This window comes from Pangasianodon hypophthalmus, chromosome 19, assembly GCF_027358585.1.
Source record: "Pangasianodon hypophthalmus isolate fPanHyp1 chromosome 19, fPanHyp1.pri, whole genome shotgun sequence".
Taxonomy (NCBI): domain Eukaryota; kingdom Metazoa; phylum Chordata; class Actinopteri; order Siluriformes; family Pangasiidae; genus Pangasianodon; species Pangasianodon hypophthalmus.
Window position 1 is genome coordinate 14,772,621 of NC_069728.1, and position 18,204 is coordinate 14,790,824.

The 18,204-nt window shown below is 37.6% G+C and overlaps 2 protein-coding genes across 3 annotated transcripts in view; one reads left to right on the forward strand and one right to left on the reverse strand.

Moving 5' to 3' along the window:
* zdhhc14 (zinc finger DHHC-type palmitoyltransferase 14) overlaps nt 1-5,793 on the forward strand; it is a 32,084-nt gene extending 26,291 nt beyond the window's left edge. For both annotated transcript variants that reach the window (XM_034313843.2, XM_026923482.3), the window contains 3 exons: nt 34-143; nt 3,280-3,382; nt 3,713-5,793. In XM_034313843.2, coding sequence (XP_034169734.1) covers nt 34-143; nt 3,280-3,382; nt 3,713-4,102 — 603 coding nt within the window. In that variant the 3' untranslated portion in view covers nt 4,103-5,793. The remainder of the gene's footprint in view (nt 1-33; nt 144-3,279; nt 3,383-3,712) is intronic.
* Nucleotides 5,794-7,409: 1,616 nt separating this feature from the next.
* On the reverse strand, nt 7,410-17,819 carry lgals8a (galectin 8a). The gene is made up of 9 exons (XM_026923543.3): nt 17,599-17,819; nt 17,052-17,140; nt 15,952-16,159; nt 15,588-15,707; nt 15,394-15,444; nt 15,091-15,117; nt 12,875-12,963; nt 12,230-12,395; nt 7,410-9,468 (listed from the first exon to the last, which is right to left on the reverse strand). The coding sequence occupies exons 1-9, from the start codon at nt 17,635-17,637 to the stop codon at nt 9,319-9,321; spliced, it is 939 nt and encodes a 312-aa protein (XP_026779344.1). The 5' UTR covers nt 17,638-17,819; the 3' UTR covers nt 7,410-9,318.
* Between the last annotated feature and the right edge of the window lie 385 nt (nt 17,820-18,204).

The window sequence follows — 18,204 nt, forward strand, 5'->3', positions numbered from 1 at the left end:
CATATCACATCTTCATGCATGTGTGTGTTTCAGATTAAAGGTTCATGGTCATCCAAACGAGGCAAAGATAACTACAACCCCTACAGCTACGGCAACATCCTCACCAACTGCTGCGCTGCTCTGTGTAGCCCGTTACCACCCAGGTGAGCCAGTGTCACTCAACCCCAGTCTTTTATTCTGCCATTCTTTATTTCTGCTGTTTTTTTCTCTTCAATAAATCACAATGCTGTTGCTTATTGTAAAGGGGAAACAAAAATCTTTTTTCATCTGAGATCTTCATCTGCATGCTCAGGAGGTAATTATATTCACTCACTGATTCAGGGAACTGATTAGGCTTCGTGATGAGCTCAGCAGTTAGCTCGTGTATGAATATGACTGATGTGTCTCTAGACTCTCTACGAGCAGCTTTATGAGATTCTCTTAGCGAGCAGGTTGTGCTGTAGTAGCCTCAGCATGCTAGTGTTTAAGAAAGAGCTCTTACTGTGCAGCCTTCACATGCACATTTGTAATTCTGAAGTTTTTACATTCAAGTGCACCTCTACTGGTATACAAAAACATGGCAATGCAACCAAGAGCTAAATACATAAAGCTAGTTTTTAATAGCTAACACATGCCCTTTTGCTCTATTCACCCTACTTGCTACATGGTTTGGACAGTAACCTACTGGAGTGCATCATGGACTGGCGGACAGTGGTCCTGAGAAGTATTCCAGCAGACCAAAATAAAAAAGTACAGGAAAGAAAGCTGTTTTTTTTTTTTTTTTTTTTTTTTTTTTTTTGGCTTCTGTAGCAGATCCACTATTCACTTCATTCCAATCATATGCATTTATGTACACTAATTGGAAACTGTTGTAAACAATTGAGATGAAAGGCAGCTCATACGTCCACAGACCAGCTTCTTATTTCATGTACTCTCTCTGGTCTGACTAGCGAACAGATGACATGGCGTGTTTAAAAAATTTTTACAGTGAAAACAGAAAGCTTAAAAAACGAATGGACAAAGAAGTATGTGTAGTATGTAAGTATTCTCCCAGCATCAAATTCACAACAGTTGTGTTTCATCTGTTCAAGAAAACGAAAATAATGAACGAAAATAATTATTTCAAATTGTCTTCTTTATACCCATAACGTAGTAGTTAAAGCTTAAGCATTAAATGGTTGTTGTTAACACTGTTCACTCATGTTAGCTGCTAATCCAGACCTCTATCTAAAGCTGTCAACCTTCATCAGTTTTAGTTGAATACCCCTGATCTGCACTATGCTTTCAGGTTGTGGTTGCATCACAGATTGAACTGTAGCATTTCACACTAATAAGCTAACTTACTGCAGTGCCTTGCATCTCTGAACCACCAGAACAATCGTCACAGGAGCAACCACTAAAAAACAAAACTGTCCTCTTTGCATTTCTGCCTCATAGTTTTCTAAAAATTTTGAGTGCATCATCCTTGAATTGCCCTCACTATTTCCCCTTTAGGGAATCACTGATGCCACCATAAGGGCTGTTCCATTACTGCATTAGCTCAAGTAAAGTTTATCAGGTCAACATAAATGTGAATATCTGGAACAAAAATTAATTTGACTCATTTTTTTGGTGGATAAATCTGTTCATAAGTGTAAGCAAAAGCAATAAAATACTTTGAGGTAATTAGTATATTCAACATTTGATTTGTTACAGTCAAACTGGGCTTTATGTAGCAAACTAGTGCGCAAATTACTAAGGAAATCACTTCATGCATGTTTCTGCTTATTACCGAGGGCAAGTGCATTCCCATTAAAAAATCCACTCCCGCCATTGTTTGGCAAGTGGCCACTTGTGTGATGATGGTGTTAAGTACTTCTGAGTCATGGGGGAAGTCAGTAATTTTAAAAATTAGTATTGAAACTTGCCTCATGAAATGCCATTTAGGGAAAAAGGGGCAGAGCTGAGTGTCTCTGACTAGGGGCGGAGCTAATTTCCAGGCTAGAAATATATATAAAGTAACCTGAAATAAAGAAACTTGTGAGTTCGATCCATTGCATGGCAATGCAGAATCCCAGTTGTTCTAAAGTATCTTTAAAACTGCATGATTATATAGATATAGAAACATCTTTACAGACTGCAGCTTTAATACCTAGTCATCTACTGGCTAATCTGAATAACAGTGGGCCTCAATTATTAAATTTATTTCTAAATCAATTAGAGTTCATATACAAGGAGTCAAATCGTATAATTGGCATATAAAATTTATTTCAATTGCACAAGAAAATTTAATGAAAGTTTTTTGAAACCCAGTCATTTCATATTAATGACTTGAAAGACAGCAATCCAAAGCAAATTAAGACAAAAATAGAAGAGCCATTCACGTAGGGCAAAAGTAATGGCACCCTATAAAAAGTGGAAGGCTTGATGTGTGTCTATAGTAGCCAGTGTTGCAATGTGGCTGAGCTGCATTACTGGAAGATTTAGCACCATTTAATCATCATTCGTTATTTTCAGCTGTCTGTGAGCATTGCTTCTTTGCCTCATCTGTGCCATGAATGTGCTTGATAACTTATGGGCAACTGACATTTATTAACATATGCATGTGAGTACAAAGGCAATGAAGCTTTTGTAAATCTGGCAGGAATTTTTAGTCATCCTGATATCTGAGTAAAGTCTATTATGACGTAGTCAGTCTGTAACATTGCCTACCCCAAGATGTGACTTTGAGCATCTGGAACTTATCCATAGTTAGATTGTATCTCAGGCGTGCCAGGTGCTTCTCTTCTCTCTTCCTCACTGATTATAGTTTATATCACGGCAGCTCTGCTCCATTCCCGCATAAACACTACGTAGTTTAGTTCCAGTCTTAATCTGAAGCGTCTGAAGATCAGAGCCAGGCGTGTTTAAACTAAACTGTGCAGTGGAAAATCATTAGTATCGTTAAGAATGAGCCTCAGCACCTCTGCTTTATGTAGAGGAGGTTTATAAGACACACACAGAGTTTTGCACACCATTAGCAAGTTTCACATCAAAACAGAGCTGGATCAGGGCTGGTACAAGTGGCTGCCATCTGTTTCATGTGTGGGCATGTGGAGTGGGAGGAAGTGCCTTGCGAGACACACACACACACACACACACACACACACACACACAGGAAGGCAGAGGCAGAGACCCTCTTGATTCCCTCAAGCTCATTCATTCTTCAGTGTTCACCCACGCTCAGTGACTCACACACTCTTTTTGCTCAAAGCAGCTAATTGCTCCCGTCTCTCTCTCTCTCCATCTCTCTCTCTCTCTCTGTCTCTCTCTGTCCTTCAGTTTGATTGACAGGAGAGGTCTTGTAGAACCAGACGCCCCACAGCCAGCAGCTCAGTCAAATGGGACTAACGCATGTCCTACAACTCAGCTCCAGAGTCACATGGTAAGATGTGTGCATGAAATAAAAGTCAATAATTATTAAAGGAATAATTCAGTTTACTTATTTAGTTTGATGCTAATAAAGGTAACAGTGAAAGTCTATCTCACCCAAAATCTTGGCCACATTTTCATATACTTGCTTCGAATGACATTGTTAAGCTGCAATAATATTGCAAAACAGCAGGGAGAGTCTACAAATTCTGTTATGATCTTCATAACCTCAAGCTTTCCAGAACAGATCCAGCATTAAACTCATCTCATGCTCATCTTCTCTTAAAGAGAAATACAGGTTTCTTGTTTAACACATTTCTCATTTTTTTCCCCTCTTTCCAAGTGTCACCAAGATCAGTGCATCCAGAGCACCAAATTTGTTTTGCAGGCTGCCACCACACCTCTCCTTCACGCCCAGCCGGTGCTGCTGAGCGGAGGCGCTGTCCTGCAGGTCAAACCGTCAGTGGGTGTGCCATGCTCACTTCACCCCTCGCTGCCCTCCTCCACCACCAGTCTGGGCTGCGGAGGTGAGCTTTTGGCTTTACATGACCCTGAAAGCCTCTGCCACCACCACCAGCTCAGCCACGAGGCCTTTGCCAGCCCAGAGGAGATGCCCTCCCCGGCCATGGCGCTGCCCTGCGCTGCCCACCTGGCGCAGCTGTACGACCCGGCCAGCCAGGACTCGCTGCACGAGGATTCAGTACGCGGCCTGGTGAAGCTCAGCTCCGTGTGACGACCCCAGGAAGCGCAGAGCCAAAAGCCATAGTTTAATCTTTATAGGACGATAAAACACTTTCAGTGACATTTTACCTTTTCAGCCACAGCAGGATATAACAGCCTCAAAAAAAAGGACCAAGAGCAGTCTTCCAGCTCGTCTGTGTGCTTACGCAGGAGAGCTGATCTATTAGCGCTCTCGCACTACGCCTCAAAATGAAATCTGTATTAAAGGACACTTTATCAAAACACTGAAAACAAAAGATATCTTAGCAAATGAAAATATCTTGGATAAAGGCAAATATATCTAACACTTCTCATGATGACACTGCAATAAAACAAACATAAAATTACTAAGCCTATATCAGACAATTTTACTCATTTCAAGCGTGAAATTATATTCTTTTGGCTGGAAAATTTTCTTGGTTGATTTATTTGTAGAACGAAGCAAATGCTAATAGAACAAGGCGCTTTAAGTTTGAGAAAAAATGACTAGAAATATGCATAATGATCATATTTTTGTTTTATCATAATATGATAAATACAGTGCTGTTGAATTCTTGACTCTGATTGGTTAGAAGGTGTTTCTGAAAGTAGTGCCAGCTACAAGGCGAATCACTGATTTATATTAATGGACTCATTATAATACGCTATCGTTTCTATTGTAATGGCTAATTAAGGGACGAGCTACATAATCTAAGACTAATAATTAACAGATTAAACAGATTAAAGATTGCTTTTTAACAAAGGGAACGTGTATAATCATTGACGTGGTGACGTTTTTCGGTGAGAGATGTTAATTTAACATTTACAGAAGGAGTCTCCAGCATCGGCACTTTGTAACACCAAAGGAGATTCTTCAAGATGGAGGAGTTTGTGTTTTTAAGTTTCTCTGTAACATAAACTTCAAGAGAGAACTAAAGAGAGGCTGGTTATGGAACGACTGTTTATAGCTGCTATAACGTGAAAATAGGAACTAATTTGTTTTGTAAAAATGTTCCACAATGGTAAATGTAACTATAAATGGATAAAAGTATGACGTTGAATAATAAATAAAAATAATCATTAGCAAACTGTTGAGGTGTAAGAGGAATAAAACACTTCAGGATGTGCTGTGATTGGAAAATAATCAACTTTTGGGTGGTAACATTACCTGCATCATACAACCCCACTGTTGATTATTTTCCTCTAACAGCATGCCTCCAAGTGTTTTATTCCTTACTTAGATAAATTAACCTTTATTCAGGATATTTTCACGTGTTGAGATATCATGTTTGTAGTACATGTAGACAAAACTGACCTTTGTTCCTAGTAAGGATGTGCTTGTGTCATCGAGAAACCAAGATGTTCCACTATAGCACTTAAAAATGTTCATGAGCTCCGGAAGAACTACATCACTCTCCTTCACACGCAGTCCATAATTCAGATGGTGGATGTTTTATAGAGCTGAACACTAAAGACAGTTGGTGTAAATGCAATCTCACTGCCTTTTTACATCTCTCTGGGCTTCTGTCGACAATATCGTTCTGGCAATATGGCAATATGACAGTGGGCTTATTAACTAGGGTGATTATATTGCATCAGATCTTTTTGATATGTCTGAATCACACATTATGGTGATGTGATTTATGTGCCAAATACGAGTTCAATGATTTCCCATTGTAGAGGTGATAATCTTGTCAATAAATTTGCAAGTTTGTATGGAATCTACAGTGTTGTCTGCAAACGGCTTCAGTTGATTCTCCAAAGGGGAAAAAAGGGAGTGTCCAAGACTGTTTTCACAAGTTGTTGCATTTAATTTCTTTTTCTAGACTTTAAAAATAGAAAATGAAACATTTTCCAGTATAAATGCCAAACACTGCATTTTCATGTGTTATGATCAGATATCATTTTTGAAGTACAGACAAAACTCACATTTGTTCCTAATAAGGATGTATTTGTGTCATTCGAGAAACCAACATGTTCCGCTATAGCACTTAAAAAACGTTCATGAGCTCTGGAAAAACTACATCACTCTCCTTCACACGCTTGGAACGTTTCCCTGTATAAATGCCAGCAGTACATTTCTAATGCAACAGCGAGAACAGCTCATTTTAGAGCAGTTTCAGCATCACTCCACTGCCTGTTTCCTTTAGAACTGACTATAACATTTTGATAAACTTGATAAATTATGCTCCAAATTGTGTCTTAATATCATCTCACATATAAAAATTAGAAAAATGTGGTGAAGCAGCCTTTTGTTTTTATGCACCAGAATTTGGAATACATTACCATTAATCAGTAATCAGGGTCAGTCTATCACTATTTAAAAAACAAACAAACAAAAAACAGCTAAAAACATGTTTTTTTCCACTTTAACTAGATTTTATCACTAGTCTTACTAGTACATTATTTTTATAATATTTTAATTCCATTTAAACACATTTATGATCTATTTTTATGTTATATTATCATTTTCTTCTTTCTGCCACTGCTGTTTATTGCTGGTTTTAATTCAATCTGAAGCTACTACTACTACTACTACTACTACCAATAATAATAATAATTAAAAAAAAAAACAGAATAAATTCCTGAATGTGCTTAAACATGACTAGCTATTTAGTTAACATTATGCAAGTTTGTAAATTTGAATTTCTTTATTTTTTCCATGCCCAAATATTATTATAATAACACTGGATACTGTTTAGCACAAATTACAAATGCTAAATCACAATCAATTTCTTTCTTGCAAAGTTTGCTATATGTTTTCTGTGTGTTTGTATCTGCAGCTGTGCACACTTACTTTACTAACCAGTTCACTGCTGACATTACAGTTGACTCCACTGAGAAAACGTCCTTGGTGAAATGTGCACACAGGACACTACCTGGCGGCAAAGTTAGGAAGATATACAAGATTATTTAGTCCACGTTTAATGGAATGAGTCAACTTTGGAATGGAATGAGTAATTTATGTAAAATTAAGCAAATTAAAATTTAAAATTAGGACTCAAGACGTTCATCTGTATACAAGTGTCTGAAATTCATCTTGGATCTCCTGAAGTGTTATAGGATCATATAGGAATGTGTTTTAAATGTGCCTTGTGCACGTACACCTGGATAATCCCTAATCCTGATACGCCATCATGAAACAGCTGCGTGGAAATGGGATTTAATTTGAGGAGACAGATGAGCTGTTCCTGGATTCAACAGCTTCAGCAAGGATGGTTATACTTACTTAGATTGTTTTTGCACAAGTGAACGTTAACAGTAACTCACACACTGGGTCTTAAATGATTTACTACCGATTTTAAAAATGCTTGGTTAAAAAAAAACATGATGCAATCATCCACTGAGCAAGGAGAAAATCGTTTCCTGACATTTACTTTATTCATAAATTTTTATTACTGTTTTTAGAAAGAAAGACAGAAATACTATACGTGTGTAACTTGTATAGATATATTGGTCAGCACAGTACAAATTATAAATAGAAAAAAGGTAACAGTTCATCAACTATATCATTAAGTCTCTTAACATGCATTATTGATTATTAACCTGAAATTAGAGAGAAAACATATCACAGTACAATGTTTCAAAATTTAAAGGCTAAATCATTAGGAATTCTTTCTTTTCTCTGGTACTTCAAGGACACTTTGTCTAAAATTGTGCCGTTAGTAAACTAGTGCTAAATCCAGCACGTTTCAGCACTTTCTGATTTGAGATTTAATGAGTTGTTTTAATGGAAATCTGCGTAGGCTACAGTCTGCTGATGACTTGCATAGAACTGAAATTTGCCCTTGGATATCAAGGGCTTCCTGACACACTTAAAGCACATCTGTCTGACCATCTGGGTGGATATTAAACTAGACATCTGCTAATTAATTTGTTAAGGATTTAGCCTCAAATATGTGACATTTTCCTTTCTCTTGAACATTTTCTTCACTTACTCCTAACTCCTAACTAGTAAACTTGTTTCGTCATTACTGCAATAAGTAGGATAGCATTACATCCCATCTTGCCTGAAGATTCTTGATTGAAATGAATGAAATACAAAACCTACCATTTGGAGTAATACTGGAACATACCCATAATGTGTGTAAACTACACGCCTGGCCGTCGGAGCCCGAGGCAGCCTCGGGGTGATTCTTTAATGCTTCTTTGATCTGTTTAGCTTTATTAGATTGCATGTAATAGGTTTTTTTTTTTACTCTGGTCTAGATTTTCCAGCATGATATTCCATATTCCATATCATGTCCTCAGGCAATGTTTTAAACAACATATCATACCTGTATTTCATACATCAATTGATATATCAAGGTCATGTGATCACCTTGTGTATCGCACATCTTTCTCTTCTAGCAAAATTATATCAAAATATCTTTTCTTAATGAGAGGAGCTGATTAAACCCCAAATTCAGCTACCTATCTATCCCTGCACCCACATCTTCAAAGAACAAACAAAATGTACATAATCCTCCCTAGAGCTATGAGGTTGATAAATAAGGGAAGCTTATAGCCACCAGTTTAGTGCATGTCTAAATATTCACACGCTCACATCATATTGTGTACTACATACATACTGCACTAATTAATTAATTACATTATTTAAATATACAAATCAAATTGGAAATGTATAATCATCTGAAACGTACAAGTCTGCCTTCTAACATTCTGATTAGTCTGATTAATGACAACAAACTACATGCTGAGGAATTCAAAATGGCTGCTGTGATGCCCTTTTGTCCATTTCTATCAATAACAGTGTATCAGAAACCACATAGGCAAATTTTTAAAAGATACCAAACAACTAAGCAGGCAGTTTCCATGATACATTGATCTTGTATCTCCAGTTCAATACCAAAAAGCCAACTTCAGACATGTCTTGGCTGACTAAGTACTTTTTTGACGTAAAGGGAAAAATTATGTACATTTGGTTAAATTGTTCCTTACAGCGATGTTCTTTACAGTTCCTTTTGGTCCCACATTACCGAAATTCAATACACAATCCCAAAAAATAGTAACTCATCCCTATGTCATGACTGTTATTTGTTAAAGCTTAGTAGATGCTAAAGTGGTTACATATTAAACAGCAGTGGTATCAATTTTACAGCCAAAGCTGTGACCTCGTGCTTTATATTAGTAGTAGCACATGAGAAGAGTAAAAGACAGACTAGTTGGTTTTGTGCACACACTATATCAGCAGATTTGGGTTGAGCCGAGTCTAGACGTCTTTATTCAAAGCTGCGGATGGAGTATCGGTTACCATATCTTAACATCCAGCAGCTGCAGGTCCCCGGTGATCTCCAGTTCGTCCACACCACTCAGGTCCTGCACGCGGTGCTTGTAGGTCAGCTGATGAACACCATTCACGGCCACCTTAAACTGCTGTGCCTCACACAGGATTATCATCTGGAGCACAGAGAGATAAGCAACAGACACAAAAGTCAATCAGAGCAACTGTTTAAAGGAACGTTTCAGCTTAAGTTTCACCATTTTCTCCTCTTACATCAAAAATGCTGATTAACCGCATAATGTTTAGTGTGTGATTAATGTTTAGTGTGTCATCTTTAGTTTTAAAGCGTGGCTATAGAAGGCAAAATCTTTTCTACAAGACACACTCAAATCTACATATACTTACTTTAAACAAAATTAGTGAGGTCCAATATCTCATTTTTAAATAATTTATTTTATAAAATATCAGCAATAGTCTGTATGTATAGATTTACGTTTAAAGAGGATCTATATTACCATCTGGATGCTTCCAGCTTTCCAGGCCTTAAAAACTTAGGAGTTTAGAAGGTGAAATGATACCCAGTAGGGGAAAAATAATAATAATAATCCGGATCTTCCAGATGGCTCAGCTGCATAGTGAAATTATGTTCATGTTTATGGATGACAGAAAATCACTCTGTGTCCTAAACCTCCCTGAGTGACAGCACTCAAGAACTGGATGTACTTTAAGGGAAGAAATTTACAGAGAAAAGGTTAATAAACATGGTTTTATAAACTATATCCGTAGCAAAGGGGACATGACGCAAATTTTTCTGTCGACTGTTCCATCTGGATTTTCATTTATTTTCTAATATTGTCTACAAAGAATGATAGTAAGAAAGACATGCAATTTCAGAACAAGGATCAGATCAGAATCAACTCCAACAACCATTAACTCGATTACTCTACTGTGTAGTATATCTCACTCACTCTCTCCCCTGATTGGCTGCCTGGTCCTGTCTGTCATCATGTAGATGGACTTCTTTCATTCCAGTTGGGGTGTGCTGACTGTTTATCTGAGTATGACATGTTTCTGCTAATTTCTAGGCAATTCCAACCCGACACCCCAACACAGCGCTGACTGGGAATCACCATTACAAGACTGTCATGGCAATTCACAGAACATCAGATTATAAAATATTTTTTCATCCCCTGACTCAATAATCATTGTATTTTCATTTCTAGAAAATATTCTACGCACTGGAGCTTTAACCAGTTTAAAATGCTGCATGGTCTGCCTAATTATATAACTGAAGATGAATACATTTTTGATGTGCTGTAATGCAAAAAACGCAGTCAGTGTGGAGCACTTGTTGTCTGACTGTATATAATCATTCTTAAAATATATATACACATATATTTCGGCTATTGATTTGTTCTGAGTTCCTTCACCTAAACCCCCTTACATGCTCCTGATTTCTTCTTCTTCTTTTGTTGTAGAAGCAGTAGTGATTGAATGAAAATAGGAAACACCCCCATGTACAGAATTATGCATTACATATATATAGCATTACAGAATTATTGTTCCAGGCCAGGCCTGGTCATACTAATGGTTGTGTGTTTGAGGGAGGCGTGGTCAAGCGCTAGCTGTGAATGGAAGGCAGAGTCATCGGAAACAAGTGAGGTAATGAATGAATGGGTACACATGTGTGGGGTTAATTAATAAATACCCCACACATACCTGTGTGGGGTATTTATAAAAACTCTTAGTGTTTAAATGAGTGTCTCTGGACCTGCGTGAGCGAGGGAGTCCAAAGACATGCTTGCTGTGTTGACAGCGAGAAAGACTGATAAGAGTGGATATATTGTGTGTCTTTCCTTTATTTTTAAAATGAGTTTGCTAAAGGAAGCACAAAAAGCCTGTAAAAATATGTCTAGAAATAAAAGGACAGTTTAAAGTCAAAGTATATATTTTCCCCATTGGGAAATTAATTTGCATGATCAATATTTGGTGTTGTGAAGATTATCAGATAAACACTAAACCAAAGACTTCAAGTTCAATCAACACACAGTTCAATCTGATTAATGATTACGTGATTAAACACCCTGCTGACCACTATAAAGAAATTCTCATTTAATTACTGCTGTATCGTAGACAGAATGATCATTCAGAGCACAGGAACGTAAATAAACACTAAAGCAAAATCAGCACAATGATCAATCACATTAACGATTATATGATTAAACACACTACTGACCAATAAAAAGAGACTGTGGCTTGGACAGTATTATCATCTGGAGCGTAACACACTGACGCTAAGTAGTGCAGTGGTGGCTCAGTGGTTAACTTTCTGTACTATTGTCCCAGATGGTTGTAAGTTCAGGACTGCCAGAGAGCCACTTTTGACTCTTTAGCAAGAACATCAATTTAAATCAATTTTCTGCCTCAGCGCAAGTTGCTTTAGCAAGCAAGACACATAAATAAATCTAGAAGAATATCAGTACAGCTGTTATTACAGTCAAGGCAAAGGTTTTCACGCCTGTAAATTTATAGCAATAAAAGACATTTCTTATATTAGGTTTTAAAAATGTTCCTAAAATATTTACAAGTAATAAAAATGGTAAAATAGTACATATTTACATTGGGAGAAAAAGCCCCATGTTCAAAAGTTTGCATCACCTTTTCTGAATGTGATAAAGATTGAACTACATTTCAGACTAACTTCCTGTTGTTTTTGCCTCATTGTGGTTTGTTGTTTTGTTACAGGATCCAACTACATCACGTATGTTTTACTTTTTCATTTCCGTTTTGTATAGATAAATTGCAAAATAGGAGGTACACCTTATTTTAACCAGATATTTTTGCATATGATTATATGGTGTGGTAGGAGATACACACACCGTATGTACACTGGTGTTCTTTGTGCATGCATTTGTTGGAACAGGTAGCGTTTAATACCTCAAAGTATTCTCCTGAAGCGAAGGGAAAGTTGGGCAGGGTGTTCTCCTCTGGACCCCAGCACTGTGACAGGTAAGAGTTACGAACAAACAAACCAGATTTGAGCCGCGGGTTTAAGTGCAGCGCGATGTCCTCCGAGTTCCCGACGCGCAGGTTTACAGCGAAGCTGCAGTCCACAATGCACACACCACAACAAAATATTAACAGAACAAAAGATTTCTACATTTCTACACCTTCTGCCTAGAAAACGGTTTGCACTGCCATACTGTATAACAGCATTACTTAATATAAAAATACATATACATTTTAACTCAAAGTTATAAAAATATTGACGAAACTGAAATCAAAGTCCAATAATGTTATAATGTTATATATTATAAAATTATTATATATAAATAATTATAAACTATTGTGAAGTTTTAATAATATTTAAATTTGATTATAAAATTAAAGTCCTTACAAGAACTTCTTTCAGAGAAAAAGCTAGGAGCTAAAGAACTAAAGTAAACTATGTGCAATTCTTACACAGTCATTTTTTTAATCAAAGAAGTATAGCCACAAAGTGGGACTTGTGCTTTATTAATTGTTTGCTACACTAAAATACTGCTTGAATAAAAATGAAAATATTTAACATTATTTCCAAACCTGTGAGCATAGGCAATGATCTGACCCTTGACTGTGATGGTGTGTCCTGGACTCAAGCCCTTTATTAGCTTCCTCCTAAAAGGAAGACTCTGAACACACACACACACACACACACACACACAATTATTCATCATCAATGACACTGAGAGTCATAAAAAAGGAGGCTGCCTACAACAGTGTTTGAGTTCTCTAAATTAAAAGACTGTCCCGTTTGGAAAATAGCATACATAGTATAGCAGTTATTTGATGGAGCAACACAATCGTCCTTTCTGAAGTTCATCCCATAATTCGGTTCAGGGGACGACAAACATGGCAGAGAGAAAATCCTCTCAGACTGAAGAGTAACTGAGCAGTATTGTGATATCATGTAGTATCATTAATCCATGAGAAAATGCCAGGTGAATATCATAATATTGGCACTTGCTGTATGTATGCCTGCATTATAAGAATGCTATGGATTTGTTTCAGCAGGAGAGATCTCGCTTTTTGATGACGTTGCTTTGATTGAAAACTGCAGCATATAAATTATTCCTACCTGCAATTAAAATGATTTGTTTACCAGCATTAACAGAGTGTGAAAACAGATTTAGTCTCGTGTTTGTTGTCATGGTTATGTAGTATGAAGAGTATTGATTTAGAAATGGCAATAAATTTTCACCAGATCTATGCTACAGACATCCCAAAATAAGAAAATAATACACTTGTCAGCCAATCAGAGGCTAGTAGTTTCTATGGCTGAATGAATGAATGAATGAATATAACCAACACTCTTTCTTTCTTCCATCATCCCATCCTTCCTCCCTCCCCTACTTCCTCCTTTCTCCCTTACTTGCTTCTTCCTTCCATCATTCTTTCCTTCCTTTCTCTCTTTCTTCCTTCTTCCATCCATCTTTCCTTCTCTCCTATCACCCTTTCATCCTGTGTTCAATTTATCTAGTGCTTTTATAAAACCCTTCCTTTCTTCCATCCTTACTTCTATCATTCCTTCCTTCTACTCTTCCTTTCTTCATCCATCCATCCTTCCTTCCTTGTGTTAAATTAATATAGAACCTTTCTAACACCCAAGTTTGCTTTACAAAACTTCAACCAACTGTGTGTGTGTATTTACAGCAAACTGCCATATACACTCACCATCCACTTTATTAGGAACACCTGTACACCTGCACATTCATGAAGTTATCTAATCAGCCAATCATGTGGCAGCAACACAATGCAGAAAATCATTCAGATACAGGTCAAAAGCTTCAGTTAATGTCTACTTCAAACAAACATCAGAATGGAGAAAAAATATGATCTCCGTGACTTTAAACGTGGCATGGTTGTTGGTACCAGATGGGCTGATTTGAGCATTTCAAATAATGCTGATCTCCTGGGATTTTCACACAAACAATTTCCAGAGTTTACATAGAATGGTGCAAAAAACCCCAAAAAACATCCTGTGTGCGGAGGGTCTGCAGGCTGAAACACCTTGTTGATGAGATAAGAGGAGAATGACCAGATTGATTCGAGCTGTCAGGAAGTATATAGTAACTCAAATAATCGCTCTTTATAGCTATGGTGAGCAGAAAAGCATCTCAGAATGTGCAACGCATCAAACCTTGAATTAGATGGGCTACAACAGCAGAAGAGGGCAGAAGTCACGGTTCCACTCCTGTCAGCCAAGAACAGGAAGCTGAGGCTGTCATGGGCTCAGACTCACTGAAACTGGACAGTGAAAGGCTGGAAAAAGACCAGATGTCTAGGTCCAGGTTTGGTGAGTCTGTGCCCATGATAGCCTCAGATTCTTGTTCTTGGCTGACAGGAGTGGAACCCAATGTGGCCTTCTGCTGTTGTAGCCCATCCACCTCAAGGCCAATGTTTTGTGTATTCTGAGATGCTTTTCTGCACACCAAAGCTGTAAAGAGTGTTTATATGAGTTACTATAGACTTCCAGGCAGCTCAAACCAAACAAGGCGTTTCAACCCACAGAACTGTCACTCACTCAGTGTTTTTTGTTTTTCACCATTCTGTGTAACCTCTAGAGACTGCTGTTTGTGAAATTCCTAGGAGATCAGCAGTATCTGAAATAGGGTGAAATGGGTTTTTAGGGCACTTCCAGAGCAATTTAAGAATATGTAATGAACAGTTGAAATAACCATGCTTATGTCCTGGCCAAAAAATTATGCATTTAAAGCATAGCTATAACCAGCTCCTCTAATCATCTGTCAGTTACTCACCATATCACACGAGTCATCCAGCATAGCCTGAGGGACAGATACAAGAATGGACATTGTGTCAAACAATATTTATTTCTTATGTATTAGTCAGAAACATTAGTCTTATGTATTAGTCAGACATTAGTCTTACACACTTAAACCTGCTCTTACACACACAACCCTGCTCACCAGGAGCTTGATCAGTAAGGTGGATAAAATGAAATGAGCAGAGCTAAAATTGGGAAGCACTTGTATAAGATACATTTTATGGTGAGTCACATCTGAGCAAAGGATACAAGAGAAGCACAGCAGTAGGGTACTTACTGGTGCCTGTGTGCTGATGCCCTTCACAGCTAATGGAGAACTGGAAGGATTCTAAAAAAAAAAACAAATTTAAAAAAAGACATAAAACATTACTTCTGGTTTTGTATGTACTGCTCTACGTTATGCTAGTAATGGCAAACTACAGAATGTCTAAGAGCAGAAGATACAACGTGATGATAATGTCAGGAGCTCACTGTGCTTGGAATGAATCCGATGGCCTGGATCTGAACCTTCCCGGATACAGATAGTGTGTCCACCCTGGCCAGATCTATTCTGTGCTTGTACTCCAGCACATGAGCACCATTCACTGCCACCTGGCGGTAAGAAGAAAGACAGCACAAAAACTTAGGTGGTGCACAAAGCCCTATTCAAGCCGGATTAGTTTTCCTTGTGAGATACAATAATTTAAGTGATTACTGAGAAGATCTGTGATTATAATCAAGCATGAGCTGGCATTCTGTCTGAATCAACAAAATGGCATGACCTAGATTCCTCTGTAACATTAATCCAGCTCAAGTAGTGCTTAAGAATTTTATAACAAATAATCTTCATTCTCACCTTGTACAAATCTTTCTCTACCAGCACGATAATCTCGAAATCTGCCCCCTTCATGAAAGGCATCAGATAGTGGATCTCTTCTTTACCCCAGTACTCGAGTTGCAGGGTGTTGCACACAATGTGGTTCTTCTTAAAGCGTGGGTTAAAGTGGAACGCAATGTCTGCTCTGGGCTTAATACTGTTGCCGCACATGAAGTCCACCTGAAACCTGCAAAAAATTTGGGGTTGAGTTTAAAATTCTTTCATCAGCATGTTCGTCTAATTTCTACTTTAATTTTATTGGTTTCCCACAATCCCGTTGGACTTCATGCTGACAGAGGTGCAATGGGATTCAGCTGCTACTTCGTCTCCACCTAAAACCACCAATGCAGCGGCACTTTACTCCTTTACTCTCTCCAGCTCTCTCACCTCCTCATCTGTACACACTGCTCAAACAGATAAGGTTTCAAAGCTTCGATTTTCATGCTAATACCATCATCAGCACCATCACGCTCATCATCCCGTAGATTGCTAAGTGTGTCATATACCTGATTTGCGTTCTGGAGCTTTAAGTCCAGTGTTGGTTGTTTCCACTACTTCTACGATGGATTTCTCATTAACATGATGTTAAATATCGCTGGAAAATAATGAGTGAGAAAAGAAGCTCTTGTTTTTATGAGCTAACAGTGAAATCTGAACATTGTCCTGTATGTTCGAGATTTGTTGAATACCAGTGGTAGCTCAGCAGTTAAGACACTGGACCGGAAGGTTGCGAGTTCAAATCCCAGCACTGCCAAGCGACCACTGCTGGGCCCTTGAGCAAGGCCTTTAACCCTCAATTGTATAAATGAGATAAGTGTAAGTCACTCTGGATAAGAGCGTCTGCCAAAAAACATTAATGTAAATGTTGAAAATGTGTACATCTAATTGCTCACCAAACTATTCCTTTAATATAGTCTAAATACAAAGCAGCGTGTTATCACATCACATCAAATATTTCCACAGAGCCAAACCTACAACGCCCTGCATTTAAATTATACTTAAGCTAGGGTTAGAGTTAGGATGATAAGATTATTGATTATAATGTTATGAGTAAAAGCAACACAAACTGCATCAGTCACCTGTCTGCATCAGCTGGAACAGAGCCTTGGATGAGAACCATCTCATCTGGATGCAGGCCCCCCAGGATGGTTACTGCTATGGGGATGGGCTGAGAAATCATAAATTATTACATTAGTGTGCCACATTGTCACCTTTTGTTTTTATTTTTCAATCATGAATTACATGAAGATAGTTTGATCTCAGTGTTTCTGAATAACTTTACCAGACATATCTAGGTCGATAAACCATGAGAAGAGACAAGAAAGCTTTACTGTAAAGTTCAACTCTTTTAGTAAACTGAATGATTTAGCAGCATAAACAACATTAAAAATGATATGTAAGTTTGTTGACATTAGATAAATATTAATAATAAATAACATTCATAAACTAAACAGCACTGAAACTGGCCAAGGCTCCAGGTATAACTTGTCAGAAACCTTGTCGTAATTACCTGAGCTTAAACTAGGGAGCTAGCAGACAATTAGCTACTAGCAATAACGTCAACAATTTATTTAACTACATTAAAACGACACAAGGAATATATATATATATATATATATATCTCACCGGGTTGAGTATAGTCTGCTTCGGCTGTTTTACCGACATTTCGACGACACAGCTTCTCTCCCTGGTCAGTACAAGAAATACTTAACCTCGGAGTCACTCCCAAATCCCTGCCTGACTCCCTATTAAAGTGCACTACTTAGGCTACGAAATAAAGGCTTCCGCGCAATACAACATCTCCTTGAGTTGGCGTTTGAGACGCATCAAGAGAGTTTACTTTCACTTCCTAGTTCTTGTGAAGCAGCCAATGGGAACACGTCGGCCTGGTGACGTCACCAAGGCGCAGCGCGAGCGTTTGTTTACCGAAAGATCCCCTTTTGTTTATCGTATTAAAAGTTATGTCATATTTATTAACTTAGAACCCGGAGTTATTATTGTTTAAAACGTATTTATAAAGAAATATTTTTTTAGAAATTTTATTTATGCAAAAATTAAAAGGAAAATAATGAATATATGGATAAGACACTTACATTTCTGGCTTTAATTACAAATAAAATCAAATAATTTGAAACAGAATATATTACAATACAAATAAAAATCAAATTGTTTAAATACAATAAAAACAAGAAGCATTTCATACTGACAACTGTAGGGTTATTTAATGTTTTA